Source organism: Muscardinus avellanarius, assembly GCF_963383645.1.
Source record: "Muscardinus avellanarius genome assembly, chromosome: 8".
Taxonomy (NCBI): domain Eukaryota; kingdom Metazoa; phylum Chordata; class Mammalia; order Rodentia; family Gliridae; genus Muscardinus; species Muscardinus avellanarius.
Window position 1 is genome coordinate 103,038,492 of NC_137794.1, and position 26,039 is coordinate 103,064,530.

The 26,039-nt window shown below is 47.6% G+C and overlaps 1 protein-coding gene across 1 annotated transcript in view; it reads left to right on the forward strand.

The window, feature by feature from the left end:
* Positions 1-801: 801 nt before the first annotated feature.
* The window catches only part of AKAP12 (A-kinase anchoring protein 12), a gene marked incomplete at both ends in the record, with an annotated part of 103,328 nt that continues 78,090 nt past the window's right edge, over positions 802-26,039 (forward strand). The window contains one exon of the mRNA XM_080700147.1: positions 802-981. Coding sequence (XP_080556273.1) covers positions 802-981 — 180 coding nt within the window. The remainder of the gene's footprint in view (positions 982-26,039) is intronic.

Consider the following 26,039-nt stretch of genomic DNA (forward strand, 5'->3'; position numbering starts at 1 on the left):
GCGTCGGGCCCTCGCGGAAGGCCGGGCTCGTTTCCGGCAACCGTCTCCTCGGGGAGGGAGAGCCGGGGCTGCTGATGGCATCCGATGCCATCACTGGTCCGCCGGGCCCACCTCACCGTGGCCTGACTGCGTGAACCTCTCGGTTCCCCGCTGCAGCCACGTGAGCCGCCCCGTGTGGTCAGCCTCGGATGGAGCCCCGGAGCGCTCCCCTTCCTCCTCCTAACCAGGAGGCAGGGACAAGTGTTTAGCGTCAAACACAAGCTGAAGGAAAGCGCGTGGGGATCTGGGTTGGCTCCGGGGCGGGTCGCAAGCCGGCCACAGCAGCATCTCCCGCCCGGGCTCATCAATCATTGAATAGAACCCAGCAGCCCCGAACGTCCCCGGGGGGCTTTGGCGGCCGCTCTCTGCGGTCCCCTCACCTTCGGCAGCCCTGGGCCCCCAGCTGGGCAGGGGAGGCGCCCTGGGGGCCCGGGGCCGGGGCCGGGCGGGGACCTGGGTGGCGCCTCGCCCCGCCCCTGGTCCCCGCAGCCCGGGGTTGCAAAGGCTGCAAGGCGTGTCTGGGGCTGCGCTCATGTGATGTAGCGAGGGGCGAGCCAGGCGGGGGAGGAGGCTCAGAGGTGGCTTTTTTTTTTTTTCTTTTTTTCTTTTAAGGAGTTTGCCGGGAGCGCGTCTCCTTCATTCGCAGCCTGGGCGCATTCGCCGGAGGACCGAGGCGAGGAAGGCGCTCTTGGGACCTCGCGGCTGCCGGCTGCCTGCGATTTAGGGAAGGCGTAGCCCGGTGCGGGAGAGCCACCCGGAGCCATGGGCGCCGGGAGCTCCGCGGAGCAGAGGAGCCCGGAGCAGCCTCCGGCGGGGAGCGACGCGCCGGCCGAGCCCGAGCCCCGCGATGGCAGCCCCTCGGCGGAGGGGGCGCCCGGCCCCGCGGCGGACCCCGCCATCGCCATCGCCGTCGCCGCCGCGGACGCGGACCCGGCCTCCAAGGTACGGGCGCGGCCGCCTGCCCGGGGCGGGATGCGTGCCGGGGATGCGTGCCGGGGATGCGTGCCGGGGATGCGTGCCGGGGATGCGTGCCGGGGTCCCCTGCGCTTTGCGCCGGCGAGAACTTCCCAGCCCGTCCTGCCCATCTGCAAACTCAGGAGCGCGAGCCTCTTTTTCGAGGCTTTTCGGGGTCTCTCGCGCCGGGGCGGGGCCAGATCAGCCGGGGGGGGCGCGGCGGGGCCCCAGGAGAGGCGGCTGCGCCATCCGCAGAGAGAAGACCCCGGCCCCGGGCGGAGGCGCTGCGCCGCCCGCGCGGGGAACTGGCCCCGGCCGCGTCGGGAGCGCCCCGGGCCCGGGTCCCAGATCCCAAAGGCGGAGAGTCAGCCGGGCGCCCCGGCCCGGCCCGTGGGAGAGCCGCCATCCGCGTTCCTCTGCTCCGAGCTGCGCCGGGAGCGGCCGGGTTTGGTACCCAGGGCTCCTGCGGCAGCGTCTGGAACTGACGCCGCCTTGCTGATGCAGAGAGCCTGGGGTGTAGCTCGCTCCCAGCCAGAGAAAAGCTGGGCAGGCGCTGCCTTTCCGAAAGGGATGGCAGGTTTCACAAGCAGGCCAGCGCTCCAGCTTCTCATTATCTAGGTTCTCTGCCATTGGACTGGTTGGATAAATACTGGAGCACTTAGAAGTTCTCCAAGGATGCGGTCAAAGGTGTAATTAGAATTTCCAGTGCTCCTTTCCGTAGATGCAAACTCCGGGAGATACTGAATTGTACAGCCTTCCTTAGGGCTTCAAGGCCAGAATATTGTGTCTTGTTACCATCAATTTTTTTTTTTTTTTTTTTTGCACTAGGGATGGAGCCCAGGGGCATTCGACCTCTGAGCTACACCCTCAGCCCTATTTTTTATTCTTCATTTTGAAACAGGGTCTCACTGAGTTGCAAAGGGCCTCACTAAGTAGCTGAGGCTGTCTGCAAACCCTGATCCTCCTTTCTCAGCCAAAAGCTGGGATTACAAGTGTGTGCCACCACGCCTGGCTCTCACTGTATTTTAGATGTATTTTCTAGCATATGAGTACCTTAGCAAGGCTGCACTCAACCTATTTTGTGAGATCTGTATAGAAAGATGTGGATAACCATATTTAATGCTTTAAAAACGAACCCTTGTGTGGAATTGGAGGATACAGAGGAAGGAGGATCTTTAAGTTACCTCCAGCCACCTGGTGGTGCACACCTGGAATCCTAGTACTTGGGAGGCGGAGACAGGAGGATTGCAAATTCAAGGCCAGCCTCAACAATTTAGGGAGACCCTGTTTCAAAACGAAAAATAAAATAGGCCTGGAGTGTGGCTCAGAGGTAGAATGGCACTGGGATCTGTCTCCAGTGCCACACACAAAAGAGTTATCTAGGGCTGGGGATGTAGCCCCGTGGTAGAGCACTTACCTAGCATGCAGAGGTCCCGGGTTCCACCCCCCATCCCACCCCAAAGGGTATCTCAGGAGGTGTAGACATTTTCAATATCGAGAGACAGGCAGGTTTCACAGAACTATGACCTCATTGTCTTGACCTCTTTAACTGTCCTAGTCTAGTTTGGGTTGAGAGAATGCTCTTTATAACAGCTTTTACCTCCAGTTTTTAACTCATGACTACTTGAAAAATCCGTGGTCCCCAGATACCTTTGATTCATAGGCTTCCTAAGAGGTGCCCAACCCTCTGGCCTATAGAATCTCCATCCCTTTCAGGTCTAAGTCACCTTTTGATGCTTGTTTTGGTGCCAATTACTGTCAAAATGGTTTCAGTTGAAAGTCTAGTGATTAGCCGGGCGTGGCGGCGCACTCTTGTAATCCCAGCACTCAGGAGGCTGAGACTGGAGGATCACAGTTTGCGGACAGCCTCAGCTACTTAGTGAGTCCCTCCACAACTTAGACCCTGTTTCAAAATAAAGAATAAAAAATGGGGCAGAGGGTGTAGCTCGAAGGTCAAATGCCTCTGGGTTCCATCCCCAGTACCTCAATAAAGAAAGAAAGAAAGAAAGAAAGAAAGAATAGTGATTAAAATTATTTGTAAGTTGTAATTTTTTTCTTTTGGTGCTAAAGGGCATTCTGCCTCTAAGCTGCACCCCTAACCCTATTTTTTGTGGTTTTGATTTGTTTTGTTTGAAACAGGGTCTCATGAGGCCAAAGATAGCCTCACTAAGTTGCTGAGGCTGGCTTTGAACCTGCAATCCTCTTGTCAGAGCCTCCCAAGTACTCAGATTGCAGGCGAGCGCCACCACGCCCTGTGGTAAAGTGAAATCTAAACATTTAGAATCAGGGGACATGCTTCTGTCCTTTGTCTTTCATTCTCCTCCATGTCTTATAACTGTTTACACGGAAATACGGAACTTCTTCCCTTTCCCCTAATTTGCATTTTTTACTTTTAAATATTCATTCCTTTCGTTCTCTCTTCTCTTCTTCCATAACCCTCTCGGTCCCAGTCAGCTACCATCTCGAGACATCCAGGCAGTCTCCTTTAAGATCGCCTAAGTGACACCCACAAGATCATTGGCTTTGCTGGCATGCTTCCCAGGTTTCAATTTGGAGACAAACCAATATCCTTACACGCATCCTTGAAATACACGAAGTCATTTCTAAGAGCAGAATTTATTAGCCGGGTTTTGAAGACCCAAGTCTTTACAAAAGGCTTCTGGAATTATGAATGACTCAGCACACATCCCCTCCCCATCCCTCACGCCTTCAAGAAATCTAGCCTGCCACTCTGGGCTCCCCGAACACCTGGGACCCTTCTTCCCAGCAGCTCCACATTTGTGGTTTAGTAACTTTGACTAATAGATGTTCTCCTGGCTGTTCCTCATTCTCTGCAAGGGCAAGGAACGTGTGTGTGTGTGTGTGTGTGTGTGTGTGTGTGTGTGTGTGTTGTGTGTGTGTGTGAGAGAGAGAGAGAGAGAGAGAGAGAGTGTGTGTGTGTGTGTGTGTGTGTGTTACTGGGGATTGGACCCCCAGGGGCATTCTACCTCTGAGCTACATGCCAGCCCTATTTCTTATTCTTTATTGTGTGTGTGTGTGTGTGTGTGTGTGTGTGTGTGTGTGTGTGTGTGTTACTGGGGATTGGACCCAGGGGCATTCTACCTCTGAGCTACATGCCAGCCCTATTTCTTTTTTTTTTTTTTTTTTTTTGGTGGTACTGGGGTGGAACCCAGAGGCTTTCTACCTCCGGGCTATACTCCCAGATCTTTTTTATATTTATTTGGAAACAGGGTCTCACTAAGTTGCTGAGAGCCTCACTAAGTAGCTGAAGCTGGCTTCGAACCTGTGCGATCCTCCTGTGTCAACCTCCCAAGCGCAGGGATTACAAGTGTGCGCCACCACACCCGGCCTGCCAGCCCTATTTCTTATTCTTTATTTTGAAACAGATTCTCACTAAGTTGTGGAGGGCCTCACTAAGTAGCTGAGACTGGCCACTAACTGGTGGTCCTCCTGCCTCAGCCTCCCAAGTACTGGGATTACAAGCATGCGCTGCCACCGCCGGCTTGGTTTTTTTTGGTTTTTGTTTTTTGCGGTACTGGGTATGGAACCCAGGGACATTCTGCCTCTGAGCTACACCCCAGCCCAATTTTTTATTCTTTATTTTGAAACAGGGTCTCACTGAGTTGCAAAGGGCTTCACTAAGTAGCCGAGGCTGTCTACCAACTGTAGTCCTCCTGTCTCTAGTCCTTGATTACAAGCATGGGCCACCACGCCCGCCATGTTTTGTTTTAATATATGTATATATTTTTGGTGTGTGTGGTGCTGGGAGTTGATCCCAGGGGCGGTCTGCCTTTGAGCCACACCCTCAGTCCTCTTTTATTTTTTATTTCAAAGCTGTCTCTCTTAAGTTGCTGAGACTGGCCTTGAACCTGTGATCCTCCTGTCTTAGCGTCCCAGTACTGGGATCACAGGCGTACACCACCTTACCTGGCTTATTTATATGCTTTTATTGGTGCGCTGTATTTGTACAGCAGAGGGTCAATGTGATACGCACATAAAAGTGCACACAGTGCCTGGTGCGATTCCTTCCGGGTCCCCCGGCCCCGCCCACGACCCCCTTCCTCCTGTGAGTGTGATTAGTAGTGATACTCTCATAGTTCGCCAGAGCATTATCTGAAAAGTTCCCTTCACCCGGCCTCCTCTCCCCTCCCCACTTCCCTCCCACAACCCCCTTCCACTGTTTTCCAGTCTGCGTTATTTACAACCCTTTTTGTTTTCCATTTTCTATCTTCCACACAGGAGAGAAAAACATATGACCCTTGACTTGAGAGACTGGCTGGTCTCAGCACCATGTTCTCTACCGCCGTCCATTTTCCTGACAATGACATAATTTTGTTCTTTTTTGGCTGAGTAAAATTCCCTTGTGTGTATGTGTGCCACGTTTTCGTTATCTGTTCACCTGTCGACGGGCACCTAGGTTGGAAACCTACCAGGTTTCGCTCACAGTTTTCCTGCGGCCTGCTGCCCGGCATATGGTATACCGTAGGCTCTCGGCATTGCTGGAGAGAAGAATGGGTGATACCAGCCCTCTGGTTTGATCTAGCCTGCCCAGTTGGACAATATATTGGCTTATCTACTTTTCCTGCAGTTTAACCTTTGACCTTTTCTTATCACTGTCAATATTATCTATCAGACAGAGACATTCAAGGCAGCCTGTTCTGTTACGAACAGATCTAGTAAATAATTTGGCAAAAATCTCATATTTGGGGACTTTTGTTGCTACTTCTGTAAGAATAGAGTGGTTTGTTAACACATCAGTTTTGAAGCACTTTTGATCTCAAACGACAAATATTAAAAACATGGTTCAGCCCGGCATGGTGGGGCGGGCACACCAATACTTGAAGGTTCAGCCCGGCATGGTGGGGCGGGCACACCAATACTTGGAGGTTCAGCCCGGCATGGTGTGGCGGGCACACCAATACTTGGAGGTTCAGCCCGGCATGGTGGGGCGGGCACACCAATACTTGGAGGCTGATACAGGAGGATCCCAGGTTTGCGGCCAGCCTCAGCTACTTAGTGAGGCTCTCCGCAACTTAGTGAGACCCTGTTTCAGAACACAAAATAAAATAGGTCTAGGGGTGTAGCTTAGATGTAGATTGCCCCTGAGTTCCATCGCCAATACCAAAAAAAAAAAGCCAATAGCTCAGCTCAGACCACATTTTTACACTGAGTTAGTTATGAATTCTATCTTGGACTTGTTTGCTGGCTCTGTGGACCTCGGAGGAGGAGGTTTAATCTACAGTACATTCTTTACCCTGCTTGGATAGAATTCTGATGATTAAAGGTTGTTAGCATACTTTTTCTTTTTTGTGGAACTGGGGATGAAACCCAGGAGCATTCTACCTCTGAGCTACACCTCTAGCCCTCATTCTACCTCAGACATCCTACCTCAGAGCTATGCCTGTATGCCCCCGGCCCTTTTTAATTTTTGTTTTGTTTTTATTCTTTATTTTGAAACAAGTTCTCACTAAGTAGCTGAGGGCTTCACTAAGTTCCCGAAGTTGGCTGCGAACTTGCGATCCTTCCGTCTCTGCCTCCCAAGTACTGGGATTGCAAGGGTGGGCCACTATGCCTTGTTTAGCAAACGTTTCCTAAAATCTGATATTTGTATTATACCTATGCTGTCTGTTTAAGCAGATACAGTTTACTTTCTTTTTCCTATAGATTTTTTCTATTTGTATTTGAGTTCTAGGGATCTAACCCAGGGGCTTGGGATAATGCTAAACTCACACTTTGCCACTTTACCACTGAGCCAACCCTCTTTTCTGCTATTTTAGTCACCAGTTACTAAGAACCATTATCTCAAGAGTCTTTTTTTTTTTTTTTTTTTTTTTGATGGTACTGGGGATGGAACCCAGGGGCCTTCTACCTCCGGGCTACACTCTCAGACCTATTTTATATTTTATTTGGAAACAGGGTCTCTTAAGCCAGCTGAGGCTGGCTTCGAACCTGCACGATCCTCCTGTCTCAGCCACCCAAGTAGTGGGATCATAGGCATGCACCATCACTCTGAGCTAATTACAAGCATGTGCTACCACATCCAGCATCCTCCCAGCCCTTTCTAAAGTTTTGTTTTTGTTTTGTTTTGAAATGGTCCTACTGGGTTACTGCAAGTTAAATTGCTGAGGTTGGCCTTTAACCTGGGATCCTCCTCTCTCAGCCTCCCAAGTACTGGGATCATAGGCGTGCACCATCACGCTGAGCTAATTTTTTCCTTTTGAAACAGGATTTTCCTAGATTGTTGAAAGTCTTGTTAAGCCGGGCGTGGTGGCGCACGCTTGTAATCCCAGCATTCGGGAGGGAGGCTGAGACCTGGAGGATCACGGTTCGCGGACAGCCTCAGCTACTCAGTGAGACCCAGTTTCAAAATAAAGAATAAAAACTAGGGTAGGGGGTGTAGCTTGGAGGTCAAATGCCCCTGGGTTCCATCCCCAGACCCGCAAAAAAAAAAAAAAAAAAGTCTTCTTAAGTTCCTGAGGCTGAGCTTGAAACTGTGATCCTCCTGTCTCAGGCCCAGGCTCCTAAGTACTGGGATTATAGGCGTGCACCACCATGCCCAGCATTCAGGCTGTTGTGTTTTTTTTTTTTTTTTTTTTTAATTTTGAAACTGAACTGGGTGTGGTGGAGCATGCTTGTAATCCCAGCATTTGGGAGGCTGAAACAGGAGGATTGTGATTCACAGACAGCCTCAGCTACTTAGTGAGGCCCTCTGCAACTCAGTGAGACCCTGTTTCAAAATAAACAATAAAAATAGGGCTGGGGGTAGAACTTGGAAGTAGAATACCCCTGGTTTCCTCACCAGCACCGCCAAAAAAATAGGGCTGGGGTACAGCTCAGAGGTAAAATGTTCCTGTGTTCAATCCCCAGTTCCAAAAAAAAAAATTTTTTTAAATCTCATTAAAGTTGCTGAAGTTGGCCTAGAACCTGTAATCCTCCTGTCTCAAGCTCTCAAATATTGGGATTACAGGTGTGCGACACTGAGCTTGGCTTGTCTGGCTTAATTTTGAGACAAGTATGTTACGGCCACTTCTAGGGCTGGAAGATTCGTCCTGTTTAATTTCTCAGCTGTCTGTCTTTTTTATTTTTTATAATGGGGATTGAACCCAGAGGCATTCTGCCTTTACTTTTTTAGTCTTGAAGCATGGTGTTGCTAGGTTGCTAAGAGTTGCTGAGGCTGGTCTTGAACCTGCGATCCTCCTGTCTCATCCTCCTGTCTCATCCTCCCAAGTACTGGGATTACAGACGGGTGCCACGATGCCTGGCTTAAACATTTTTATTTATTTATTTATTTTGGTGGTACTGGGGTGGGATCCAGGGGCTTTCTACCTCCGGGCTATACTCCCAGCCCTATTTTTTAAAATATATATTTTATTTGGAAACAGGGTCTCACTAAGTTGCGGAGAGCCTCTCTTAAGCAGCTGAGGCTGGCTTTGAACCCTACAGGATCCTCCTGTCTCAGCCTCCCAAAGGCAGGGATTACAAGCATGTGCTACCATGCCCGGCTATAAGGTATCTTATGATAATATGGCCAATTATTTATGTAGTCAAGTTCGTTAATGTAAGAGAAACTACTTTCAATTGAAAAGCAACATTTCTTACTACCTTCTTTTGTGAACTTTCTAGAATATTTTCCGGTACTGGGGATGGAGCCCAGGGGCATTCTACCTCCGAGGTACACCTCCAGCCCGATTTTTTATTCTTTATTTTGAAACAGCGTCTCCCTAGCTTGCTGATAGCCTCACTAGATTGCTGAGGTCAGCCTTGAACCTGCAATCCCCCTGTCTCAGCCTCCCAAGTACTGGGATCACAGGTGTGCGCCACCACACCCGGCACATCTCCATTTAGAAGATGGATGAGTGTCCCGCACCTGAGCTGAAAAGCTTGACTCTATCTACGGGGAAGGACTGAGGGAGCCAGAGACAGCCAAAGGGACTTACTGTTCCAAAGTGAGTCTTTTTGAAAGGTTACTGCCTGGGGACTGATTTCTCCTGCCAGTCCATGCTGCCTGTTTGCGAATTTTACTGTTATCTCCCTTGTCTTCCGGGGAAGGTCAGGTAAGCAGCTTGGTTTCTGCCTGCTTGGAATTTTAGCAAGAGTGACTGTTTTGGTTTGGTCCCCGGGGCCTAGTCAGGAGCCTCACACAAATGGCTTCCCTGTAGACTTGATCAGGTGGCACTAGCGTGATCACAGGGCCTTCCCGAGTCCATTACAGCCTCTGAGCAGGTGAGTAGAGCTTACCACTGGAATGCGCCCCTACGAAGCACAACCTGAAGGAGCAGCCATTGGCTTCAAGTGATTGTAGGCCTGTAGAGCTCTAAACGGATATGTTTATTCTAGTTTGATATCTTACAGGACTACTAATAAATAAGAAACATAGTATTTATTTATTTATTTATTTATTTTGCGGTACTGGGGATGGAACCCAGACGCATTGTGCTTCCGAGCTACACCCCCAGCCCTATTTTTTATTCTTTATTTTAAAACAGGGTCTCACTAAGTTGCGGAGGGCCTCACTAAGTAGCTGAGGCTGGCCCCAAACCTGGATCCTCCTGTCTCAGCCTCCCAAGTACTAGGATTACAAGTGTCCAGCACCACGCCCCCCGGCTAACATAATGTTTTTTTGTTTTTGTTTTTGTTTTGCAGTACTGGGGATGGAACCCAGGGCATTCTACCTCTGAGCTACAACCCCAGTCCCATTTCAGTACTGGGGATGGAACCCAGGGGCATTATACCTCCGACCTACACCCCCAGCCCTATTTTTTAGTATTTATTTATTTATTTATTTATTTACATATTTTGAGGGTCTGGGGATGAAACCCAGGAGCATTCAACCTCCGAGCTACACCCCCTGCCCAATTTTTTATTCTTTATTCTGAAACCGGGTCTCACTGAGTTGCAAAGGGCCTCACTAAGTAGCTGAGGCTGTTTGTGAACCGCGATCCTCCAGTCTCAGCCTTCCAAATGCTGGGATTACAAGCATAGGCCACCACGCCCAGCTAGTCTTTTTATTTTGGAAACAGGGTCTCACTGAGTTGCGAAGGGCTTCGCTAAATAGTTGAGGTTGTTAAGAACCAATATCCTCCAGTCTCTGCTTCCTGAATGCTGGGATTACAAACACGTGCCACCATGCCCAGCCTATTCTTTATTTTGAAGCAGGGCCTCACTAGGTCGCAGAGGGCATCACTACGTAGCTGAGATTGGCTGTGAACCTGAGCTACCTCCTCAGTCCTTTTTATTTTTTATTTTGAAACAGGGTCTCGCTAAGTTGCTGAGTTTCTCAGTAAATTGCTGAGCCTGGCCTAGAACTGGGATTCTCTGCCTTAGCCTGTGAGTTTGCTGGGATTCCAGGTGGAGGATGCCTCTGTGGTCCAATTAAAATACTTTTGCCGATCGCAGGTGATGCCCCGATCTCCTGGCTGTGGCCAGTTCATGCGTGCATCAGTACAAAAGTGGAAATGGTGTTTGCTAAACTTCATTTGTTCTCTTAGCGTGTGGTAACGTTATGCATTAAACGTAGTCAAGTAGTCTGGTGGAAGAGCAGCAGCCGCTGGGGAAGCTGAGGCAGGAGGATGAGAAACTTCATTCCATAGACAATCTAGTTGACACCCTGTCTCAAAAATAAAAAGAGCTGGGGATGTAGTTTAGTGGTAGAGCGCCTCGGTCCAACCCCCAGCGCCACAGCGATACTTCCTAACCAGTTACCTATGAGAGGCGCCGGTCTAGATGCCCAGGGAGATTGAGACAAGATGGGCAGGTGCAGTAGTCAATAACAGATTCTAGGGCCGCGCGTGGTGGTGCACGCCTGCAATCTGCCTGCAATCCCGGCATTTGGGAGGCTGGGATGGGAGGCCCTTCCCTTCGCATCTCAGTGAGACCCTGTTTCAAAAAATAAAAAAACTAGCCAGGCGTGGTGGCGCACGCTTGTAATCCCAGCCCTTGGGAGGCTGAGACGGGAGGATCGCACAGGTTCGAAGCCGCCCTCAGCTACTTAGTGAGGCTCTTGGCAACTTAGTGAGACCCTGTTTCCAAATAAAGTATAAAAAAGGTCTGGGAGTGTAGCCTGGATGTAGAAAGCCCCTGGGTTCCACCCCCAGTACCACAGCAAAAGTAAATAAAAAGACTAAAAAAATAGGGCTGGGGGTGTAGCTCCAAGGTAGAATGCCCCTGGGTTCCATCCCCCATACCAAAAACAAAAAACAAACAAACAAAAAAAAAACCCAAAAACCAGATTCAGGTAAGTTTGGAAGATAATAGAACAGCCATTCTTTGCTACATATCTACTCAGTGAATTGTCCAGATAACTACTGTAAAAAGCAAAGAATGTTTTAGCGAGCTTGCTTACTAATGAAAGGCCTTAGACCAGGCATATTAAGGAGCTGACTGCTTTGAAGAGACAGTGGAAAGGGGATGATGATAAGTCAAGTTGTAGCCAATCAGGAAAGAGCTTCACAGACAATAGAGAGCAGGGGAGGCTTTTGAAGATGAACAAAAGAAAGATACGCGGCTCCCTGCAGAGAGCGCTCCATGGTCAGCTAAAAGGAGTCTGGTAAAGGCACGACTGTCTGCAGACATTTTCTTTTTTTGGTACTGGGGACTGAACCCAGGGGCATCCTACCTATAAATTATACCCCTCAGCCCTTTTTATATTTTCTCTTGAAATGGGCTCATGAAGTTGTTGAGGGCCTCAGTGGGTTGATGAGGCTGGCTTCCAACGTGACAGATCCTCCTGCCTGAGCCTTCCATGTACTGGGATCTTAGGTGTGCGTCACCATGCCCGACTCATCCCAGCCCTTTTTGAGATAGGCTCTCACTAAGCTGCCAAGGCTGGCCTCAAACCTGTGATCCTATTTCAGATTCCCAAGTACCTGGATCATAGGCGCCCCTACACTTGGGTTATGTATCTTTCAAAGGGAGAGCATCACTTGACAGTAACAACTTGGGGCTTGGAGGCTTGTAGCAGACTCTTCTAGGTAAATGTCACGGGCATCCAGGAGTCCAGGAGCCAACCAACCTACCTTCCTTCTTTCTTTCGTTCCTTCCTCCCCTTCCATCCCCTCCCTTCTGTCTCCTTTCCTTCTTCCTTCCTTTCTTGTACTGGAAATTGAGCCCAGGAGCATTCTGCCTCTGAGCTACAACCCTAGCTCTTATTATTTTTTTATTTTGATATAGACTCTCACTAAGTCACCCCAAGCTAGCTTCGAACCTGTGACCCTCCTGTCTCAACCTCCCAACTACTCAGATTTACAGGTTTGTGCCACTGCACCTGGCCCAGGATCATTTCTGTAGTAGTGATCTGCATTGGAGAAGAGACCCTGGGTGTGGCGGGGATGGGAGGCGCCTCTAAGACCTTGTGTATTAGGATGAAAGATAAGCTTGAAGAACCTTGAGAGCTAGGGCAAGGCCTGGTGGAACCGAAGGTGGCCTTGAACGACCAGATGACCAGATAAAGGCCCTGTCCCTTGGCTCCAGCCCTTGGCCAGCGCAGCTCCTCCAAGAGGAAGGACTTCTACCCCAGCACGTGTGTGTGTGTGTGTGTGTGTGTGTGTGTGTGTGTGTGTGTGTGTGTGTTTTGCTGGGGATTGAGCCAGAGGCATTTTACCTCCAAGCTATACCCCAACCCTTTTTTTATTCTTAATTTTGAAACAGGGTCTCACTAAGTTGCAGAGCACCTCACTAAGTAGCTGAGGCTGTCTGTGAACAGTGGTCCTCTTATCTCAGCCTCCAAGTTCTGTGATTACAAGTTTGTGCCACCAGGCCCGGCTCCTAGCCCTATTTTTTATTTTTTTTAATTTGGAAATATGTTCCCACTAAGTTGCGGAGAGTCTCAGTGGAGTGCAGAGGCTGGCTGGATTTGAGCCTACAATCCTCCTGTCTCAGCCTCCCAAGTGCTGGGATTACAGGGGCGCTGCCTGCAATCCATGCACTTATTTCTGTGCCTGGTTATTGTTGATCATTGAACCAAGTTATAACAGTGCTTGAAGATGCTCGTTGGGAATCTGTTTGAAACGCTCTTTTACTTGGGTATGCGTGTCACACAGTCTTACTCAACACTGGTAACATCGAATTCCATGGAAAGTTCAACCTCAGCTGTGGTCTGTGTACTTTGGTGGGGGAGGAGAGATAAGATTATAATCTACTGGAGATTACTAAAAATTAACCATGTTTCCCCCAGTGGTGGAGATTAAATCCAGGGATGCTCTAGCACTGAGCTCTGCCCCTAGCCCTTTAATTTTTATTTTTTTTAAACAAGGTCTCATTAGGTTGCTGAGAGTCTCAAAACCTGTTACAGCTGTCCTAGAACCTCCTTCTGTCTGCAGGTACTGGGATTACAGGAGTATACGAGACACAGTTCCCCCAACCCTTTTATTCCTTATTTTGAGATAGGGTCTGGCTAAGTTGTCCAGGCTAGCTTGGATTCCTTCTGCCTCAGCCTCCAGATGAATCTTTATTTCAGAAGTGCCATGTATAACCAATACTTAGACGTGAATGCTGGATTCCTCTATTGTTGTAATCTCATTTTAGTTTTTTACTGGGGATTGAACTCACAACCTCCCACATACAAGACCATGCCTGTAATTCCCATATTTAGAAGGCTGAGATAGGAGACTCATTGGGCCGAGGACAGCTTCAGCAAGAAGTGAAACTCTCATCAAATGAGCGAGACTCTGCTTCAAAATAAAATAAATAGGGTGGGGGGTATAGCTCAGTTAGAATGCGCCTGGGTTCACTACCCCCTAACACACACACACACACACACACACACACACACACACACACACTGTAATGGTAGCAAAAACCTAAATTGGTTGATTTTTATTTTCATTGAAAAATCTTGAGCCAAAGTTATCTTTGGATGCAGCTTGATGGCAGTTTTACTCTTATTTGTAATAAGGAGCCCTGCTCTGCTCTGATGAAATGATACTAATACTACAGACAGGCCCAGGTCTTTGGAAATCTGGGAAGTGTTTCCTCAGCGATTCCTTGGTGAAGAACAGACCCTGTGGATTTATCTGCTCTTGCCACAGCCACAGACTTCTAGTCACTTCTCCACTTGCGCCTGATCAACAGCCCCTCCCCAACAGGCTGGAATGCGGAGAATGCGCAGGGTCCGGGAAGTAGGTCATGGTGTGAGGATTACATTGGCCAGGGAAAGTTTCCCAAGCTTCCCCTGTGATCCCTGGGACCCTGCCCGCCCCGTTCCCAGAGTGCCTTGGTCACAGGCAAATTAGGTGGCAGAATTCACTTCTTTTTTTCTCTCTGTGTTGTGTGTGTGTGTGTGTGTGTGTGTGTGTGTGTGTGTTACTGGGGATGGAACACCCAGGGGCATTCTCCCTCTGGGCTACAGTCCAGTCCTAGTGTGTGTGTGTGTGTGTGTGTGTGTGTGTGTGTGTGTGAGAGAGAGAGAGAGAGATACTGGAGGTTGAACCCAAGGGCATTCTTTTTTTTTTTTTTTTTTGGTGGTACTGGGGTTCCTGGAAACCTTCTACTATACTCCCAGACATTATATATATATTGGAAACAGGGTCTCTTAAGCCAGCGTGCTGGCTTCGAACCTGCACGATCCTCCTTTCTCCACCTCCCAAGTGCGGGGATTACAGGCATGTGCCACCACGCCGGCGGGGCATTCTTTTTCAGTCTCACTAAGTTGCTGAGGCTGGCCAGGAACCTTCCATCCTCTGTCTCAGCCTTTCAAGTACTGAGCTTACAGGAGTGTGCCACCACACCCAGCTTGAATTCACTTTTCAGCCTCTGGGAAGCTAAGCTAAAAAGCCCCAGATTCATCACATGTGACTGTACCCACAACACCAGAAAGAAAAAGTCAAGGTCATAGGCTAGTCACCAGAAAAGTCATAGATGTGGTGGAAAACAGGCCGTTTCTTCAGTGCATGAACTTGATACAGAGATGTGAGAACTGGGCGTGGAGGCACGCTCCTGTAATCCCAGCTACTTGGGAGGCTGAGGCAGGAGGACTGCAGGTGCAGAGTCAGCCTGGGCAATCTAGCCAGACCCTGTCTCAAAGGGGGCGAGCAGCTGGGGACGCAGCTCAGTGGTAGAGCGCTCTGGGTTCCACTCCCAGTACCGCCAAAAAACCTACAACAAAGTAATAGCAAATGGTTCTGGATGGTGTACAAGTACATTTAGGAAGAAGAGTTGTACATTGGGAATCCTTGCTGCTGCCAGTGTGAAGTGCTGCGGAAAAGCCCTTTAAGTCACTGTATTAGAGGGGCGTGTGTGCACACTTGTAAACCCAGTACTTGGGAGGCTGAGACAGGAGGACCACGGGTTTGTGGCCAGCCTCACTACTTAGTGAGGCCCCCCTCCAACGTAGTGAGACCCTGTTTCAAAATAAAAATAAGGCTGGGGGAGTAGCTCAGAGGTAGAATGCCCCTAGGTTCTATCCCCAGTACCACAAAAAACAGTAACAATAAATGACCATATCATGTGGCCATGGTGCCCACAGTCTTTGTGTGTGTGTGTGTGTGTGTGTGTGTGTGTGTGTGTGTGTGTGGTACTGGGGTGGAACCCAGGGCCTTTCTACCTCCGGGCTATACTCCCAGACCTATTTTTTTATTTTATTTTATTTGGAAACAGGGTCTCACTAAGTTGCCGAGAGCCTCACTAAGTAGCTGAGGCTGGCTTCGAACCTGTGCGATCCTCCTGTCTCAGCCTCCCAAGCGCGGGGATTACAAGCGTGCGCCACCACGCCCGGCGCCCACAGTCTTCTGGTGGACTTAAGCTGGTGGGAACCGTATTCAGCGGATTTGTTTAGCTGCTGCTGGACGTGAACCTAGATCTGACAGCTCAGGAGCAAGACAGGGTACGTACTGGGCCTGCCGGAAATGGGATGTATGAGGAATATTTGAAAAATAGAAATACTTTAGAGAAAGATGCAGTAAAATAATAAGGCAGGAAGGAGCCTCAGCCGGTGGGAGAAATAGTTTTCCTCGGTGAAAAATAGTCTGGGAAAAATTGAGTTAATATTCAGTAGGGTTTTTTTTTTTTAATTCATTCTACCTCTGAGCGACATTCCCAGCACTATTTTTTAAATTCTTTATTTTGAAGCAGGGTCTCACTGAGCTGCAGAGGGCCTCACTAAGGAGCTGAGGCTGTCCGCGCACCGCCATCCTCCTGTCTCAGCTCCCGAACTTTTGTTTTGTGTGTGTGAAACTGAGGATTTAACTCAGGGTCATTCTACCTCCAAGCTACACCCCAGCCCTGTTTTATTTTTATTTTGAAACAGGGTCTTGCTAAGTTGAAAAGAGTCTCACTACTTGCGGAAACTGTGCTGGAACCTGTGATTCTTCTGTCTCAGCTCCCAAGTTCTTGGGATTACAGGTGTGCGCCACCACGCGCGGCTTCAGAACCTTTAATATATGTACAACCTCCAAGGGGGAAATAGAATGTGTGTCTTTGCTGGAATGCACTTTGGAAAGCTCAGGTCCGAAAAGGGAACACGATCGGAGTATTAATTAAGCAGCTTATGGCCGGTGTGTGTCTCAGTGGTAGAGCACGTGCCTAGCTCGTATGAGGCCCTGGGTTCTATTTGAAGTGCTGCAGAAAAGCAAAATAAAATATAAAAGCCTAGTGAGGTGGAGCGGGGCTTTGCTATGGAGAATGTGTGACTCCCTCCTGTATCAGGATCAGCGGTGTGGAGCCAGTCATTACCTGCTGGGTGTATGTGAAGACCCTAAACCCGGCTGTATGTTTTTATTTTATTGTTATTATTATTTGCAGTGCTGGGGCTGGAACCCAGGGGCGTTCTACCTCTGAGCTACACCTCCAGCCCTACTTTTTATTCTTTATTTTGAAACAGGGTCTCGCCGAGTTGCACAGGGCCTCACTAAGTAGCTGAGGCTGGCTGCGAACCACGATACTCATGTCTCAGCCTCCCAAATGCTGGGATCACAAGTGTGCGCCACCACGCCCAGCTCGACTTTGTTTTTAATCTGGAAATAAAAGAATAATTCTTTCATTAATATTTATTACAGCCAGGCGTGGTGGCGCACGTTTGTCATCCCAGCCCTTGGGAGGCTGAGACAGGAGGATCGCACAGGTTCGAAGCCAGCCTCAGCTACTGAGTGAGGCTCTCGGCATCTTAGTGAGACCCTGTTTCCAAATAAAATATAAAATAGGTCTGGGAGTATAACCCAGATGTAGAAAGCCCCTGGGTACCACCCCTAGTACCACACACAAAAATTTATTTATTTATTTATTTATTTATTTACTTACTTATTGTGGTGCTGGGAGTCAAACTCAGGCCTGACACACGCCAGGTAAACACTCTACCACTGAGCTGTCCTCAGCCCTGACATTCTAAGATAATAAGAAAAAAATTTTTTTCTCTTCTTTAGGGGCTTCTGTGTGTGTGTGTGGGAGGAGGGTGGACTTTCGTTTGTTCATGTACAAATGATTTTATTTTATATATATCTAACTTTAGAATTAAGCACTTGAGGGAAATTTCTATTCTCTGGTTAAAACAGAAGAATAAGAGCCGGGCGTGGTGGCGCACGCTTGCAATCCCCGCGCTTGGGAGGCGGAGACAGGAGGATCGCGCAGGTTCGAAGCCAGCCGCGCTGGTGTAAGAGCCCCTGTTTCCAAAAATAAAATATGTCTGGGAGTGTAACCCGGAGGTAGAAGGGCTTCCAGGAACCCCAGAACCACCAAAAAACAAACAAACAAACAAACAAACAAACAACAGAAGAATATGGGATATATCTAACTTTTATTTTAGTTTTTTGATACTGGGGGTTGAACCCAAGAGCATTCACCCTTTGAGCTGTGCCCCAGTGTGTGTGTGTGTGTGTGTGTGTGTGTGTGTGTGTGTGTGTGTGTCTTACTGGGGATTGAACCCAGAGATATTCTACCTCTGAGCCACACCTCCAGTCCTATTTTCTTTTCTTTTTTATTTTGAAACAGAGTCCTGGTAAATTGTTGCAAGCCTCAATAAATTGATCCTCCTATCCCAGCCTCCCAAGAGCTGGGATTATAGGATGCCCCACATGCCAGGCCTCAGTTGTCTTTTTACTTTTTGTTTTAAAATAGGGTCTTGCACCAGGCATGGTTGGGGCACGCTTGTAATCACAGCATTTGGGAGGCTGAGACCAGAGGATCACGTTTCTCAGACAGCCTCAGCTACTTAGTGAGACCCTGTTTCAAAATAAAGAATAAAAAATAGGGCAGGGGGTGTAGCTCAGAGATCGAATGCCCTGGGGTTCCATCCCCAGGCCCTCAAAATAAAGTAAAATAGGGTCTTGCTAAGGTGCTGAGGGCCTCACTAGGTGGCTTAGGATGTCCTCAAACAACCTGTGAGCCTCCTGTCTAACTCTCCCAGATGCTGGGATTACAGGTGTCTATCACCATGCTCAGCTATATCTGACATTTTTTTTTCTGTGATGCTGGGAATTAAACCTAGGGTATTCTACTTCTGAGCTATGTATCTCCAGCCCTATTTTATATTTTATTCAGAAACAGCATCTTGCTAAGTTGTTGAAAGTCTCACTAAGTGGCTGAGACTGGTCTTGAACCTGTTATCCTCCTGTCTCAGCCTCCCAAGTACTGGTATTACAGATGTGGGCCACCATGTCCAGCTGATATCTAACCTTTGTGTGTGTGTGTGTGTGTGTGTGTGTGTGTGTGTGTGGTACTGGGGATGGAACTCATGAGCTATCTACCTTTGGGCTATACTCCCAGACCTATTTTATATATTTTTTAGAAACAGGGTCTCACTAAGTTGCTGAGAGCCTCACTAAGTAGCGGAGGCTGGCTCCGAACCTGCGCGATCCTCCTGTCTCAGCCTCCCAAGCGCGGGGATTACAAGCGTGCGCCACCACGCCTGGCTATGATGTCTTAACTTTTAAGTGTACGTTATTGGGGAACCTCATATTTAGTTCTATGAAAATAAATCTAGATTTGCTCATACTTGGCAGAGGAGGGGTGGTAGTAGAAAAAAAAGTCAAACACTGAGTCAACCCAACTGGGATAATTACAGTTTTTTGGCTGAGTAAATACCCTTTGGATTGACTTCCGCGTTCAGATAATCCAGATAATTGCATCAGATTTAGTTTTTATTTTCAGTCTGCGGTAATAACTGTTTATAGACTCAATTTCTATGGTGCTTAATTTCCTGCAGAGATAATCAGCTGCGCGCAGACCACGTTAAGCCTCATGCTCTCCCTTGCCCGTGTTTGCTGGGGCCAGAGACAATCGGCCTCTTGTGGAACTCAAAGCTGTGAATGACTGTGCTCCTCAGACCCTCCGCAGTGGATGCAGGAGGCCCTGTGGCCGCACGTGAAGTCGAACTAGAGCAGGGGAAGGTAGGCAGCCTGTGAATGGAGCTGCGAATTCTCTGGAAAACTCAAGGGAAGGGAAATGTCACCCTTCGTTGCTTTTTATGGTCATGAAGAAGGAAAAATCCCCCAAGCTTACCATCCCTTTGCTGGGAGCTGACCAGCTGGCTTATTTCAGCTTCAGATAAGAACTTGAGGAAGGACCCTGATTTATTTTTCCCTTATGTCTGATCACTGAAAACTTTGGACTTTGATTACTAGAAAAGCAAGTAGCTTAGTATTCTCTTCTTTCTCTCTCTCTCTCTCTCTCTCTTTTTTTTTTTTTTTTTTTGGTGTGCGTGTATGGGGACGCCGAGGATTGAATCCAGGGGCATTCTACTTCCAAGCTATACCCCCCTCCCCTTTTATTTTTTATAGTTTGAAACAGGGTCTCGCTAGGTTGCGGAGAGTCTTGGTAAGTTTCTCAGACTCGCCTGGAACCTGCGATCCTCCTGTCTTAGGCTCTGGAGTACTGGAATTACAGGTGTGTGCCACCATGCTTTGCTCAAATTGCTATAATCTTGGATTGTTATAAAACTAAGCTTCTAAGAAAGTTGTTCCTTTATAAAACCTAAAAACCAGTGTAAGAGTATTCTATTTATTTATTTATTTTGCAGTACTGGGGATGGAACCCAGGGACGTCTTACCTCCGAGCTACACCCCCAGCCCTATCTATTATCATTTATTTATTTATTTATTTATTTATTATAATTTTTTTTTTTGGTGGTACTGGGGTTCCTGGAAACCCTTCTACCTCCGGGCTACACTCCCAGACCTATTTTATACTTTTTAAAATTTGGGAACAGGGTCTCTTAAGCCAGCGCGGCTGGCTTCGAACCTGCGCGACTCTCCTGTCTCCGCCTCCCAAGTGCGGGGATGACAAGCGTGCCCACCACGCCCGCCCAGCTTTATCCTTTATTTATGAAACAGGGTCTCACTGAGTTGCAAAGGGCCTCACTAAATAGCTGAGGCTGGCCAGGAACCTGCAATTCTCCTGTCTCAGACTCCCAAGTACTGGGATTATAAGTGTGTACCACCACGCTCAGCCAAGACTGTTCTTACATAAGATTACTTTTGCCCATGTAAGAATGAGAAATTTAGTCTAGTGATCCTTGCTTCTCCATAAATATCTACTAAACTGTATTTATTTATTTTTGCAGTACCAGGGATTGGACGAGGGCCTCATTCATGCTAGGCAAGCATTCTACCACTGAGTCTTATCCTCAGCCCTCCCCATTTTTTTTTTTTTTTTTTTTTTTTGGTACTGGGGATTGAATCCAGGGACACTGTATCTCCAACCTACAGTCCTATCTCTTTTTATTTTTTATTTCAAAATAGGATCTTGCTATATTTCTGTGGCTGGCCCATGATCCGGCTGTCTAAGCCTCCCAAATACTGGTATTGTAAGCATGAGCTCTAATGCTTAGCTTAATTTTTATTTTGAGAGAGAGTCTTGGCTAAGTTCCTGAGGCTGGCCTTAAACCTGTGATCCTCCTGTCTCAGCCTCCCAAGTACTGGAATTATAAGCTTGTGCTACCACGACTGGCTTGTGTTAATATTTAGTGGCCAATTTCTCTGGATGATACTTTGGACTTGTTTGTTGTGCCGTCCGGTCTACCCTTCCAACTTAGTGGAGAAGGAGCTTATTTCTATCATAAGAACTTGCCAAGACATCTGGGGAGGATTTCATAATTTAAGAATGCATTTTATTTCCTCCAGGAATCGACACCCCTTGAATCTTGATTTGGCATGACGTTTTCTTGTTGGTCGAGACGCGTCGTGGTTCTTGTCTGTGATTTATGAGAAGCAAATGCACTAGAACAGATGTATTTATCCCAGGAATACAGCCCTGGGTAACTTTCCTTCTGAGATCTTGCCTGTTCTCAACTACCAGAAAAGCATTAATTACCTGGGTTTTTACAAATAACCACCTTATTAAGATATAATTTGAGTCTCACACATTCATCATTTAATCTGCTTCAGTGGTTTTTAGAACAGGCCCAGTGATGTGTGTTGTCAAGAAGTATATTGCACGGATATATGTTTAATTTCTTTTTTTAAATATAGAATTGGCCGGGCGTGGTGGCGCACGCTTGTTATCCCCGCGCTTGGGAGGCGGAGACAGGAGGATCACGCAGGTTCGAAGCCAGCCGTGTGCGTGGCTTAGGAGACCCTGTTTCCAAATAAAAATGTAAAAATAGGTCTGGGAGTGTAGCCCGGAGGTAGAAGGGCTTCCGGGAACCCCATTACCACCAAAAAAAAAAAAAAAAAAAATAGAATTGGTCGTGCTATATAGGTCATTAATTTTTTAATTTTTTTATTGGTGCATTGTACTCATACATCTTAAAGGGATGCAAGATGGTATGTTTAATTTCTCTTGAGTATTTAGGAGTGAGATTCCTGGGTTATATGTTAACTATGTTTAACGTTTTTGAAAGTTTTTTTTTTTTTTTTTTTTTTTGTACAATGAATTGAACCCAGGGGCATTCTACACCCCCAACCCTATTTATTTTTTTTTGCTTGAAACAGGGTCTCTCACTAAGTTGCAGAGGGCCTCACTAAGTTGATAAGGCTGGCCTTGAATCTGTGATCCTCCTGCCTCAGCCTCAAGTACTAGGATTACAAATGTGAGCCACCACATCCAGCTTGAGGGTTTTGTGTGTGTGTGTGTGTGTGTGTGTGTTGTGCTGGAGATTGAACCCAGAGGCATTCTACCTCTGAGCTACACCCCCAACCCTATTTATTATTTATTTATTTACCTATTTACCTATTTATTTATTTATTTATTTATTTATTTATTTATTTATGGTACTGGGGGTGTAACCCAGGGGCCTTCTACCTCCATGTTACATCTCCAGACCTATTTTCTATTTTATTTGGAAACAGAGTCTCACTAAGTTGCTGAGAGCCTCACTAAGCTGCCTCCCAAGTACTGGGATTACAAGCGTGCGCCACCACGCCCAGCTTTTTATTCTCTATTTTGAAACAGGGTCTCACTAAGTTGTGGAGGGCCTCACTCAGTAGCTGAGGCTGGCTGCAGATCCGCCTGTCTCAGCCTCCCAAGTACTGGGATATAACAAGGGGTTGTGTCACCACACCTGGCTTTGTTTAAGGTTTTGAGGAACTACCGGACTGTTTTCCAAAGCAGGTGCGCCATTCTATCCCCCATCTTGTGGATTTTGATTTCTTCATGTTCTTCGTGTGTGTGTGGGGGTGCGTGGGGAGGTGCTGGGGATTCAACCCAGGAGCATTCTACCTGAGTTACACCCTCAGCCCATTTTGGTTTTTATTTTGAAACAGGATCTTGCAAAATTGCTGAGGCTGGCCTTGAAACTGCCATCCTATCTCAGCTTCCCAAGTATTCAAATGACAGGACATGGCAACTTAATTTCTCCATATTTTTTATGTGTGTGTGGGAGGTCCAGAAACTGGAACCCAGAGGCAGTCTATGTCTGAGCTATATACCCAGCCCTGTTTATTTTATCATTTTTATTTTGAAACAGCCTCACTAAGTTGTTGAGGCTGGCTTTGAACCTGCGATCCTCCAGTCTCAGCTTCCCAAGTACTGGGATTACCAGTGTGCGTCTCCAGGCCTGGCAGTTTCTCCCGGCGTTCTTGGTTTCAAGGACACCCTGTGGGTGTGCAGTGTTGGTGTCTCATCAAGGTTTGGAGTCCCACATTTCTGATGCTAATTATGTTGTTGTAGTTTGTTTTTAGTGAACTAGATTCTGGAATTCTTTTCATACACAGAAGTAAAGCTAAGAAAAATTAAACATGATTACTGAAATGAATGTGTGTTACAACGAATGCCAGCACGAATCCACGTGCACAGAGTATATATACCCTTGTCAATGAAAGCATCTGCTTTAGTGCTGGGTGTGGAGAGGCACGCCTGTAGTCCTAATACTTGAGTGATTGAGACAGGAGGACCAGCCTCAGCGACCTAGCAAAACCCTGTTTAAAAAAAAACAAACCCAGCTGGGCGTGGTGGCGCACACTTGTAATCCCCACGCTTGGGAGGCTGAGACAGGAGGATCTCACAGGTTCGAAGCCAGCCTCAGCAACTTAGACCCTGTTTCCAAATGCAATATAAAATAGGTCTGGGAGTGTAGCACGGAGGTAGAAAGCCCCTGGGTTCCACCCCCAGTACCACCAAAAAACAAAAACAAAAAACAAAAAAACCAGGTATGGTGGCGTACACTTGTAATCCTAGCATTTGGGACTCTGAAACAGGAGGATCTAGGTTCATGGCCAGCTTAATTTATCCATATTCTTGTGTGTTTGTGTGTGTGTGTGTGTGTGTGTGTGTGTGTGTGTGTGTGTTACAGGGGATTGAACCCAGGGGCATTCTATCCCCAAGCTACACCCCAGCCCTATTTATTTATTTATTTATTTATTTATTTATTTATTTATTTACTTATAGTACTGGGGATTGGACTCAGGGGTATTCTATCCCCAAGCTATTACCCCAGCCCTATTTTTATCTCTATCTATCTATCTATCTATCTATCTATCTATCCATCCATCCATCCATCCATCCATCCATCTATCTATCTATCTATCTGTAGTACTGGGGATTGAACCCAGGGGCATTCTACCTCTGAGCTATACCCCCAGCCCTATTTTCTTTTTCTTTTTAAACAGGGTCTTGCTTAGAGGCTCACTCGTTGCCGAGATTGTCCTCAAACCTGCAATTCCCCTGATTCAGCCTCCCAAGTACTGGGATTGCAAGCGTGCACCACCAAACCTGGGTTATTTTTCATTTTGAAACAGGGTCTCACTGAGTTGTTGAAGCCAGCCTGGAACCTATGATCCTCCTGTCTGAGCCTTCCTGAGATTACACGCAGTAATCCACCACACCCAGCCTGACTTACCACTGAGATAAGAAGCACCTTTCTAGATTGAGCGGTGCTCAAATAACAGAAAGCCTCCATGCTTGGGAAAAGGTGGTAATGGTGAGGTTTCCTGTGAAGTACGCTCCTCACCGAAGATGAAGGAGCGATTTTTTCCTGTTGGTCACCAGTCACGAACATTCCACCTTGCTTTTTTCTTTTTGTGTGTGTGTGATAGTGGGGATGGCGCCCAGGGACCCCACAAGCTGGACGTGCTCTGCCACTGACCCAGCCCCAGGCCGTTCTTACCTTGTCTGTCTTCCATGCATCCTTTGCGGTCGCTGCTGGACCTGCTTGGAGTCGGTTTCAGAGGTCACAACACCGCATACCTGGGCAGTTTGGCTCTGTCTGAGGTTAAGTCCTAGCACCGCTGAGCATCCTGAGACATAAAGCACTGACTCAGTGACACCATCTAGTGTGGAGTCCACGTTCAGAGTCCCCTGCTGTTGCTGAAACGCGTTTCAGATCCAAGCCGGGCATGGTTGGTGGCGTGCGCTTGAAATCCCAGCAATCAGGAGGCCAGACTGGAGGATCGCGGCTCACGGACAGCCTCAGCTACTTAGTGAGGCCCTCTGCAACTCAGGGAGACCCGGTTTCAAAATAAAGAATAAAAAATAGGGCAGGCGGTGTAGCTCGGAGGTCGAATGTCTCTGGGTTCCATCCCCAGACCTGCAAAAACACAACAACAAAAAAAAAAAGAAAGAAAGAAAAAAGAAAGAAATCAGATCCAGGGTATCATCAAGGTCTAGAGTACTTTTCTGCTCCTTGGCTTTTATCACGAGATGCGTTTTTATGAAGAGCCCGGGCCAGTCGTCTCACAGATGATTAGCAGGTTTGTTTCCCTAGGTTTGGGTCCCCCCACATCACGCGCAGGAGCACCACTTGGGAGATGTTGGGTACTTTGGGACATTGGAAATGCTGTTTGATCATTTGGTGAAGGGCGACCACAAACTGCCTCCGTTAGAAAGGCACCCTTTCCTGTACCATGTGATAGGTCAGTTCTGAGGATGGTGATGATAATGGTGATGACGATGATTGTGTGTGTGTGTGTGTGTGTGTGCGTGTGTGTTTATGTGTGTCTATTGTACTGGGGATTAAACCCAGGAGCATCTATCTCTGAACTATATTCCCAGCCCAAATCTTTACTTTATTTTGAAATAGGGGTCTTGTGAAGTTGATCTTGAACCTGTGACCCTCCCGTCTCAGCTTCCCAAGTACTGGAATTACAGGTGTGTGCCACCACACCCGGCTGATGCTGATTATTTTGATGCTAATATTGGGGCATCATCGATGATCTTCACCTGGACCACTGGCATTTGGCGACCTCATTTTTTTTTAACCATCATGAAAACATCCTTTTGTATATGGCTTAGCTTTTTTGGAGAAAATCAGAATTTTACCATTAACTTCAATGTGCAAATAGCAAAATGGGCCACTAACAAGCCCTTTATCGAGTGGTCGTTGACAGCCCTCAGGGTTGCCCCCTGTGTTAGCTCTCTTCACCCGACACTCGTTCATAATGGAGTTGCGCGTGAGGACAGCCAATATAATATGTGTGTCCAGCTCGAGCCCCAAGACCTGAGAACCAGGAGCTCTCACGATTGCTTTTACTTCCTTCTGTATTCATTCATTTATCTCAAGGGTTGAATTCAGGGCTTTTTTTCTAGATATTAAATGAATTATGGGGCGTGGTGGCGCACGCTTGTCACCAGTCTAACAAGAACTACCTAGACATTCTTTTTCTATAAAGTGTCCCCACAAGCCAGGTATGGTAGCACATGCCTGTAATCCCAGTACTTGGGAACCTGAAACAGGAGGATTGTAGGTT